Source organism: Oryzias melastigma, linkage group LG5 (genome assembly GCF_002922805.2).
Source record: "Oryzias melastigma strain HK-1 linkage group LG5, ASM292280v2, whole genome shotgun sequence".
NCBI classification, from domain to species: Eukaryota; Metazoa; Chordata; class Actinopteri; order Beloniformes; family Adrianichthyidae; genus Oryzias; species Oryzias melastigma.
Genome location: NC_050516.1, coordinates 3,250,996 through 3,262,502, shown reverse-complemented (window position 1 = coordinate 3,262,502; position 11,507 = coordinate 3,250,996). Strand labels below are relative to the sequence as shown.

The 11,507-nt window shown below is 38.6% G+C and overlaps 1 protein-coding gene across 2 annotated transcripts in view; it reads left to right on the top strand.

Annotated features, from left to right (window-relative positions):
- Window positions 1–881: 881 nt before the first annotated feature.
- wnt4 (wingless-type MMTV integration site family, member 4) overlaps window positions 882–11,507 on the top strand; it is a 28,739-nt gene continuing 18,113 nt past the window's right edge. Inside the window, exons 1-2 of one of the 2 annotated variants that reach the window (XM_024271076.2) lie at window positions 882–932; window positions 1,036–1,681. In XM_024271076.2, the coding sequence (XP_024126844.1) occupies window positions 1,449–1,681 (233 nt within the window). In that variant the 5' untranslated portion in view covers window positions 882–932; window positions 1,036–1,448. Of the gene's footprint in view, window positions 1,682–11,507 lie in introns of both variants that reach the window. The other variant, XM_036211797.1, reaches the window with a different exon arrangement.

Sequence of the window (11,507 nt, the reverse complement as noted above, 5' to 3'; positions counted from 1 at the left end):
TATTTTTAAAAAACGATTAAATTAATGCATTTCTGAGAATCTCTTCATTCAAATTGTTGCAAATTTGGAGCAGTTGAAGAAACAGTTTGAAAAAAGTTGTTTTTGTGATAAATATGGGCGGGTCATAAGCTCCTCTACCTAATGCTTGTAAGACTAGATCCATGTACGTCTTTGTTGGAAAGCTCTACTGTTGATCACCATTGCTGTTGCACCGGTAATGTTAGGTTGGGGTGTGAGGGGCTGTAAGCTAGTTGGAGAGCCTACAGGTGCACTTCTGCCAATCTGCTGAAACTGTGTCCAGAAGATGACACAGGTTTGTTGATTTTGGCTAATAACGGTATCATCATAATTATAAAAAACACAGGTAACACTTCTAAAAAAAAACAAAAAACAAAGATGACCTTTATATTTGTATAAATATGTATTTAGCTAGCTTGTTTTAGCTGCTGATAATGGCTTTTCGTTTATGAAAGTTCATCTCTTAAACAAAAATGCTCTATTTGATTTTTATATGCATTTCCCCCATAATTCACCTTGGCATTTTTGTAAACTTTGGAATCCTTGCTGCTTTTATAAATAAATTTCTGTGGTCATCTGAAGTGATGGACTCTGGTACAGTTGATTCATGCGCCAAAAAGAGGCTTTTTAAAATAATATCTGACTGTCAGCTTTCAGTCTGCAGCCTATTTAGTCACCATGAGACAGAAAGTCCGCTTAACCTTTTTGTCCTTCCATTAATCAGACGCACGGATCACGCACATTTGACGTATTATTGGGATTTTCTGGTTCCACTTTGTTGCCAGGTCTTAAATAGCCTCTTCACCGCACAATATTGGGCTGAGTTGGGGGACTGGCAGCGGGAGGAGTTGCCAAGAAGCACACGCGTTTTCAGGAGCGTGCGTGCGTGCGTGGCGGCGGACAGGGCAGCAGCGGTGAGTGGCTGCGCCTTTTGCATCCTCCTCGGAGATCTCTGAAACACGCGCGCGCGCTGAGCACCTCCGCACACTTTTAACCCGCCTCTTTCACTCCCCGCAGCCATACCTCCATCCTCGCACCGCCCCTCCAACTAAAGGCAGCGCACGCAGCTCCTGCTCCACCACAGTCACGGAGGTAGGCGCCGTGTGTGAGGAACCGAGGCGCGTCTTTACGCTTGGAGTGTGTACGCGCGCGTCTGGCGCAGAGAAGCCACGGAGTCCCGCTGGGAGCTTTCAGGGGAGCGGCCGGTTTGGGATCTGATTGGAGCAGGCAAAAACCGTTTTGGCTGATTTCTCTTCAGGGTCGCTTTTGCGCATCTGAAGAAAACAACAACTGAGCTCAAACAAAAACAAACAGGTTTATTTTTGTTTTCCTTTTTACTGTTGACACTTTCCTCCAAATCCACCTTCTCGGCGCGCCTAGACAGAGAAAGGGACGGGAAACCCGCGCGGAGCTGCGCGCCTTCCCGGTGGATGCGCAACGATGGATTAACATCCTCCTCTGGATTCCCCCGCTCCCCTCTTTCACTCCCTCCACCTCAGACGCGGGCCCCTTCTTCTCCTCATCACCTCCGCTCTTGGATTATCCAAAAGTCCCACCACCTTCCTTCCACTCATCCACTTCTCGAGATGACCGGGGAACATGTCCTGCGGTGCGTCCTGATGCTCTGCTGCGCGCTCCTCTCAGCCAACGCCAGTAACTGGCTGTAAGTGGGACTTTCACCTCCACCCTTCTACACCTGTTCTCCTCCTGTTGCTCCCCCTGCTTTCATTGTCTGCCTCTGGCTCGGTGGGCGCGCATGTTAATAGTTAACCACCACTTTCACCATGGATTAATAACTTACTAAGACACCCCCACCATCGCAAAAGACATAATTTTGACAAAACTGTTTTGATTTTATTGAACAAAAAAAGAGAATTAAGAGGAGAGAAATTAAATAAAATATTTTGAATTTTAAAGGATAAAATTTTAGATATAAATAGAAACTTTGATGTTGGAATGAAGGAGCAAGTTGTCAGCCACATGGGTTTGGGTTTTAGAACTAATCAGGAGTTCATTTTGGTCGCCAGAACTCGTGTTTACTTTGGAGATGGGGAGGTGACAGCAGCTCTGAACACAGTCCTCCCTGTGTGCGACCGCGGATGTGCCCATGGGAGGTGTCCTGCTGCTGCTGCATTCCTCCGTCAGGCTTCGCTCCGTGTTTCTCTGCCTCACCTGCAGGCGCCGACTCAGGGGAAACACTTCTAGCAGCTCTGCCGTCGCTTTAAACCTCCGGAGCTGCAGGAGCGTCGCTCCCGCTGAGCGCAGGGACTCGTGAGGCTGTTTGGGGGGGGTGTGAAGGTGTGACAGCGGCGCAGCAGCAGGCATGTAGAGGCAGGCTGCAGACCTGCAGCACGGAGCCCGACAGCTGCAGGGCAGCAGGGCTGCGAGTCCTTAAAGCCTCCGTCTGCGGCAGAGGATGGACTCATATCAGTGCGCAATTACGCACGGATTAGTACTATTTCCAACACCTAGTTCCCACTTGAGTCCAGAATTAGGACTTTAATTCGAATCAATAAACACCACAAGTGCTTAGTTTGAAGCCTTTTAAGTAACTTGTTTGTTTGTTTGTTCACCTTTCACCACATCCCGTCAGGGGTCGCCACAGCCAATCAGCTTCCATTAATTCGCACAGGTGGTTTGGCAGAGACTTTTACACCGGATGCCATCACCAAATATAGATTTTATGTAGCTCCACCTCTTTGAACCTGTTTCAGTTTTCCACCTGGAGTCTTCACTTCCGTTTTCATTGATTCCCTAAAAATAATTAAGTATTTTTTTGTGCTACTTGAAATATCAAAATAATTTATTTAAACTCAACATAATGAACGTTTTGTTTGACACAGACTTGAAGTTGAATTTACTCTGAACTCCAACTTGCAGGGCAAAAAAACTTTTTTCATCACTTTTTTCTTCACTTTAAAGTGATAAAATATCTTTGAATGAGACACGACATATCTGATGACCTAAAGTTTACTTTTAGACTGTTGTCCTCAAAGACTCATGCAATAAAAATTGTGTTAGTGTTTTTAACTTGTTCTTGTGGCATTTTCTGATGGTGGAGGACACATGAAGCAAAAAGTATTTAGTCAGCCACCAGTTGTGCAAGTTCTCCCTCTTAAAAAGATGAGAGAGGCCTGTCATTTTTATCAGATATAACTCAACTAGGAGAGACAAATTGAGAAACAGAATCCAGAAAATGACATTGTCTGATTTTTAAAGAATGTATTTGTTAAAGATGGTGGAAAATAAGTATTTAGTCAATAACAAATGTTCAACTCAATCATTTTTTAAATACTTCTTGTTGGTAATGACAGCAGTTGAACAGTTTCTGTAAGTCTTCATAAGGTTTTCACAAACTGGTATTTTGGTCCATTCCTCCATGCAGATCTCCTCTAGAGCAGTGATGTTTTGGGGCTGTCGCTGGTGTTCTTTGGATGCAACTCAGGATTCTTTCTATGTGTGTAAATAGATGGATGATGGGATGTGGGGGCGGGCTTACTCTGTGCCAACAGTTCTGCCCAAAACTTGGAGGGAAATTTCTGTTGAGGAGAAACTATGTTCTAGAAAATGACAGATTTTTAAATAAAAAAAAAAACAAAAACGGCACCATCATAATTAAAAGACCACATAGATGAAAAGATGATCGGAGTGAGTCTTAAACATCTACCCTGTCTTTTCTCCTGCTCTCTCTGCACTTTCTTGCTGTTGACTACCTTGATCAGGTGAGTTAAATCATTCAGAATGAGGAGATACACAAGTCAGTGTAACCGGATCGATTCTGCGTTGTGTTTATTCGAACGAAAGACGTGGAAGCACAGCAGCACCCTCAGAGATCACCTCCATTTATTGCGGATCTGACAATTTTCCAGAAAAGAAAGACACAGAAATCACGATGTTAGCTGCCCATTTTAGCTCCTAGATGAGACTGACAGGTAGAGGGAGATCAGCTAATTCTTACATCAAAATAAAATAAAATAAAATTTTGGGGATTTTTTCAGTAACAGAATTATGGGCATAACTAAAATTAAATGAGGATTCATGTTGTAAACGTTACAGGACACCCACCTCTCCCACCGAACAGTAAAACAGGAAGGGGAGAGGGAAAGCGAGCGCCCAACATATAAAGAAGAAACCACAGAAGAAGAACAAACTAAGGAGGGGTTACCCAACGGTGAATTCAGGGGGAGAAATAAACTTAGAGACAGTCAATATTTTGTGTAATTAAAAAAAAGATATCATCTCGTTACATCAGCAAACAGCAGAAATCATAACTCACAGTGCAAGTCATCGGACAGGACAATAAAAGAAAGAATAACTTTGTTGACACAGAAACAAAATAGAGGAAAAAAAACTCCAGTCCATTTGGTATTCCCAATGAATGAATGTTTCTCTGCAAAAACAAAGAGGGTGCACACAGGGTCAATTCCAGTCGATACATTTTTGTCTGCTTTTTTTTGGCAAATATGAAAGCTCACAGTGACAGCGAGGTAAAAGCTCAAATCAAATTTTTTAGGACATAAGTGAAAAAAACTGAAAACAAAGTTGTAAACTGTTAACAGAATAAATGTGGTGATAGAAGGAGGTGCTGGCTCTATTTATCACGCTATAACCAGAATATTAGCACTCACCGGTTTTCTTGATCTTGATTTTGATTGGATAATTGACTGGCAATTGAAACTATTTGATTTTTCTTGTCCGTTTGGTTTGTTTCCATCTTTGGGAAAAGAAACCAAACAAAGAATATAAACGTTCTCCACGTATTTGGACTGTGTCTGCAGGACGACCCCTTTCAATGTAGCACATACTGGTGGTATTCAGTAGGGATGCACCATGATTGGTTTAACGTTTACAAACGAGTCAGTTATAAACGAAGAATTGTGGCGTCCCTAAAAACAGACTAAAGATATGTAAAAGAAAACTATGTAAACAAGGACCTCAATGATAATCAATCAATTACGTTGATGGATCACTTTTTTATAACTACTTCATTATAGTTCAGATTAGAGTTCTTCAACTTTACTGCAGCTAAAAATCGCTGATTTATTTCAGTTCAGCTGCAAAATTAGCACATTTGTTAAAACCTGAAAAAAATAAAAGTCTCAGTGAGACACAAAAGTTTTCTTGGATTTGTGGATAAAAAAGCTGTTGTATTTTTTTGTGAGTGTTTGGAGCCTGATCCTTTAAAATTGTTAGGACGAATTCTTCTGTTAATCGTAATGTATTGTTTTACTTTGAAAATCCATTGTACTTAATTACAACTTAAACTTCAGCTTTCTCTATGTCTGGAGAAGAGTGACACCAGTATCAAGTTTTGATAATTTCTGCTGTAAATATGTCTCAGACTGTGACAGCTGGGATGGTCAGAAACAGACTAGCGTAGTTTTGTGTTTTCCTAAAAGTGTGACTAAACACATTGTTTCCAATTTAAGGCCTTATTGGTTCTCAGCAACACATCCAAATGTATTTTCTTCTCTTTGTCTTACCATTGAAAGACTTAAGTAAATGTCTGGGTTTTTTTTTTACAAGTTTCAAACAAGATTGGGAGTTACGGTTATTGTGAATATACTAACGCGGCTAACATTTAGCAGTATCAGACTATTTTTTAAAATGTTACTAACAAAGTTTGGAGTTAGCGTAGTCACTGTAACATTTGTTTTTAGCTGTATCAGTGTTTTTTATGAGTTGTGAACAACATTGGGAGTTACAGATGTTGTGAATATGCAGCTAATGTGTAGCACTATTAGACTTTTTACTTTTAACATGTTACTAACAAAGTTGGGAGCTAGCATAGTCACTGTAACGTTTGTTGTAGCGGTATCAGTCTGTTTTTTTATGAGTTGTGCTGGGAGTTACAGGTGTTGTGAATATGCTAACACGGCTAACATGTCAGACCGTTTTTTTTTTACATTTTACTAGCAAGGTTGGTTGTTAAAGTAGTACCAGCAACATTCATTTTAGTGTCATCAGTCTGTTTTTTTTATGAGTTCCAAACAAGCTTGGGAGTTACTGGTAATGTGAATATGCTAACTTAGCTAATGCTTCTAACACTGCTAAACTGTAGCGTCCTACAAACAAGTTCTAGAGTTACTGTGAACACATAAATTGAGTTTGACGGACTCATTTGTCTCGCTTAATGTGCCTTAATAATTCGTTGCACCTTATATATGACAAAGGCTCAAACAGAACATTCATTGACAGTTCTCTTTTTAATCCGGTGCACCTCATAGTGCAGGAAATACGGTTTTAAAACACAAAAAAAGAATACTCAGATGAACTAACAAAGTGCTTTCTTGGAAATAATCAAGATGATTGGAATAAGTTATGACATTAAAATAACAATAAAGTCTCCCAAAACATGGGTTGTAATTAAATTTGAGACAAGATTATCTCACTCATGGGAGCTTTTGAAATTTGTATATGAGAACCATAAATGTCTGCACAAAAATGTTATCCAACAGCTACTGAATAATCGTATTGTGAGTTAATATGGCAGATAACCCACAAGATGAACTGAGATATAACTTTCATTTTTTTAGCTAAAAGAGTTAGAATTTGAGTAATTTGGTGAAAGTGTTTATCAGCGTAGCCAGCTGCTGTTCATACTGTGAAGCTGTTTTTAAGAGGACCATCTTGGTGATAATTGGACATGCCTGACAGAGAGAACCACTGAGGTTTCTATTGACAGCTTTCTGACAAATAGCTCGAGAAACATCAGATAGACTGACTTGGAATTTGTTGAAGGAATTTATGATCCCCTTAGGAGTTTTCCTAATGACTTTGATGGCTATCTAGCTATTGGTATCTGCTGTTTTGAGGGAATTTCTTCTGTCGGCTGGATCTGGGTACGACTTTTAAAGTGGTCCACCTTAAAGAGGTGAAAATAAGAAACAGCTCATTTATTGATAAAAGTGCATGCTAACTAAAAATATTGCTTTGGAAAAATAATGAACATTTAAGGAGTGAAATGATCAGTCTATGAATAGTTTTTTTGGAGACAGAAAAATGTTTTTGCTCTTTGATTTAGAGTCTAAATTTAAAGGAAATTAATAAAAATGCAGTTTATAAATTAATACAAATACTCAAAAAGATAAAAAAAAAAATGTAAAACTAATATTCTGTTTGGAAAACACTTATAAGCGTTGAAGCCTCATTAAAAAAAAACTCATTAATAAAGAAAGTTCTTGTTGTCCTTCTGGAACTAAACGATAAAATTTTCCCATACCTCTAATTTTAGAACTTTTTTAATGACGACTCATTTTAGTCTGATTTTTTTTTTTCTATTCTTCCTGTGTCACTAGTCTGTGATTGGCTGACCTCTTGATGTGGGCGTGGCTAAAGAGTAAAAGAGGAACACCATGAGTTAAGAAGCTGAAAATCATGACTCTCACTTATAGTTATAGAAGTGTTCTTCCCATGTCTGGATTTCTTTGGCACAAAAGATCTGCAGACAAGAGTAAATCCTTGACTGCTCATTGAGTAAAAAAGCTTGGAAGTCATTGTGAAAAAATGTTGACTCAACAACTAAAATTACATGTGATGTGAAGTACTACAGAAAACAAGTTAAGTTTTTTAATTTATTTACGGTTTGGATTATGCTTTTTTATCACCAGCTTGTAAACTGTAATTACTGTTTGTTGGAACCGTCAATGAGATTTTATCAGTGACTTTTTTACTTTATTTCATCTTCTACTTTTCCATCCATTTGTTACATTGTAGGACTGTAGAGTTTTACAAACGCATTAGCATCGCTTCAAAAGAGTGGAAAAACCTACAAACAGCTCAGGAGTCTTGTCTTAGTCTGTTCTTATTGACTATAACCAGTGCTGTCATCTGATCATTTTTTTGTCTGATTAATTAATTATCACCTGTCATGATTTTGAGGTGTTTCCATTTACATGTGTGACATTGTGGCACAGTAATTATCAAAATTTGGCTTTATGAAGTTGTTTTACTCTAACAGACTTCCAACCTTTACTTTTACGTCACCAAGGGGGATTTTTTTTTTTCAGTCTCAAACAGTTTGGAGAAAAGACACGAACAAAACATCAGGTCCAGAGTGCTCTAATTGAACACATAAAAACAGTAGGAACACTTTTCTGAGCAATCCAAAAATACTGACCACAAAATAATTATAAATACCATATTATATGTTGCCATTACTTTTACCACAGTTTAACGTCTGTGTGCCCCCTTAATTTATGATAACGAACACTTCATGGGGCTTTATCCCTTACATAACAGATAATAGCTGAGGGTTTAGTTTTCTTAAGAAATACAAAGTTGCACGTTGATGATGTCACAGCAGCAATGTGGCGTGCACGAGCAATGTAAGGCCCAGTCCGAATTCTTCCCTTCTCTTTACTCCTTCCTTTAGCCCTCCAAACGGAGAGTTATGGAGAAATAGCATCTCAGATTTTGGATGTCACTTTCGATCGATGACATCACAGATAGTCGCTGGTCAGCTAGCATTTGCGCAGAGCTTCCAGAGCTCGAATACACATAACAACAGCGGTTGTATAACTTTAAAAAGGTCAAGCTACAACTAAAAGTCATTGCTTACATTTAAATGTAAGCTTCTGTGGTTCAGAGCGCACCCACGTGAAGAAAAGTGCTTCTCATCCGCGACGCATCCCGAGGGAGGGGTCTGTATCCCTCTGCTTGGAAGGGAGGATGTTAAAAAATATATTTTGGACACCACTTGCACTTCACAAGCCCCTTCAAATGGAGAGGAAGGGAGAAGGGAAGAATTTGGATTGGGTCTAAGAAACATGAAAACAAAACAAATTGACGCAGGAAAGGAGACTTTCACCCAGACAGGACTGCAAACACAGTCACCCTGCAGGACCCTCTCCACCTGTTTGGAGGCATTAAAGTCAGAGAAAGTAAAGAGGTGTTTATGGTTCAGTGTTAAATGAAGCCCAAAGGTCTACAGTTGACTTCAGCGCTCCCAAACTCCGCTCTTTGAGGTCCTCCACCCTGCTTGTTTTCCTTTACTTTAGGTGTATTCTAAGGGTGTAGGGGGAAATCGATTTGGCAATAGATCGTGATATTTAATTTGGCGATACTTGTATTGATTTAAGGTGCTGACAAGATGATATCTAATTAATCATTTATTAGTGTCCTTTAGCGTCTTAGTTTTGTTTTCCACCTAAACTCCTGACCACTAGTTGGCAGCACATCACACCGATCCTCTTTGAGCAGCTCTACACCGCGACCAAAACATCAACATGACATTGCGAGAACCAGCTTGTGGTACATGTTCAGTCATCCTCTCAATTTTTGCTGTTATGAGACGTTTACTACTTAATTTTTACTTGGGATGGGTACTGGAAAGAAACTCTGAGCCAAATTGCTGCCAGTATCATACAAAAATGCAGATTACAGTGCTTGACACAGCGGGTCATGTACAGAGCTTCAGTCACAATGCTGTCTGACAGACGTTCTGCTGAACCTCACAGCAAAAAGTTCAGAATTACAGAAGTACAATCTGGGGATCTATCGTGATATGTATCGTGAGACGTGTATCATGATACGTATCGTATCGTGGCACACACATATCCCCTAGTTCATACAGTCAGTTTACAACCTGGAATCACGTAATGTATATGACTATATGAAATGACTAAAACAAAGGTTCCCCCTGTATAACTTTATATATTTACATTTGATTCAGTGTAAAATTAATCTGCTAAGTTGTCCATCAAATTAAAGCAGGAGCAGAGTTCTTGTATCGCGGGGTAGAGCAAAGTTTCTGGAAAAACCTCTGGGATACTTTTTGGACTGCAACGTCTGATCATCATGGCTTCTCTTTGAATCTGTGGTGTTTTTCAGCCCCATAAGGGCACTGCCTAAAACAGATCAGGGACTGGGACAACTCCAATGTCATGTTTGATGATAGATTCAAGCCATGCAAAGTGTTTATTAACCTCTCTTATGAGAAACAATAGATTTTTTTTTTATTGTACCAAAAAATTATATTAGAAGACTTCCCCTTTTTGTAAGGGGTTGGTGTGGTAATGGAAATATGACGTGATTTTTTTTTTTATTTCTAAATCTATTGTGAAAGCAACTTTTTCACTTCTAAACACATTTCTAAAAATAGTAAGCCATAAAAATAAGCTGAACCAAACAATTATTTTGCTGAACCAAAATTGTCTTACTAAAAAAAAAGGCTCAGATTTGCTAAATCTACAGACTAAGTTTTAGGTTTTAGGTTTAAACAGTGACACAAAAAGTATTTTTTGGATGGTATTAAAATTCTCGTTTAATATCACCTCAATGATGTGGGTATGGCATATGTGGATGTCCGTTGCTATGGAAAATTGGAAATTTTACGTCATAGTAGAGACACCGAGATTGGCACACATAATTATTAGCCCTAAACTTGAAAAAAAGTCTATGGTTGCTATGGACCATCACCTTTATGTTGGCCTCAAATTGGATGTCTACTCAAAGCCATTCATTCCTTTGTCCAGATGCACGTGGGTCACTTCATTTGATTACATTTTGTCTTCAACATGGCACAAGCATATCTTGTCCAATCCATCATTTATTTTAAAATTATCTTTATGAGTCTTAAAAGTTTAAAACATTGGGACTTTATTGAACAAGTTTGTGATAAATTGATTGAAGCCTTCATTCTTTTGTACAGGGAGTTTTTTTGTACATTTAATGCAGACCTTCCTCTCTCACACACACAGACACACGCAGTAGCTGTGTAAACAGTAAGCAGGACCAGTTTACGGTTCAAGTCCAAACCTGCCTTCTGCACATGAATGATCTCAATTTTACGAGCACGCTTATCTTCTTATCTCTTCAGGCTGAAAACAAAAACAACCAAATTCACTGAGAACACAAACATGTGGAGGATGCAGCTCTTTGCTTTTCATGTATTAAGGAATTAGCATAATCATACCTGTCCATTTTATTTGAATCCTAACGTATTTTAAAAGATGATCTCTATAAAAAAAAGTGCGTTCAGTCAAATGACTTCTAAGAATCATTTGTTTTCAAATCAGTGTTATGCATTCATAAAAAAGCCAAAAGGAGGCTTTGACCTTATAGAGAGAAAAGATGATCATTTCAGCTCAAACTTGTTTGATGAAGGTTTCACATGTTTGCATTTCAAAGACTGTTAAGTAACCAAGAAACGTTCAGTGAAAATTTGCACAAAATTACTTCCAAACTGAAACAACCTTTAGTTTTTAGCATTAATGTAATGTATTCTAAAAATAAATCAGTTTATATTCACAAGTTAAAATAACAACAGAAGATCACAGTGACCAAAAAAGTCTCATTTGAATCATTGTTCCCCTCAAAATAAACTAAGAGAAAAATGTTTCATCAGCACTTCTCAAAACTCTAAAGATAATGAATTTTGTTTGGAAAAAAAAGATCAGATCACAGATTAGTTTTTAACACTATCATGTCTCTAAACATTCTAAATATAGCTTTAAATTGAAACATGAAATAAATGTTATTAAAAATGT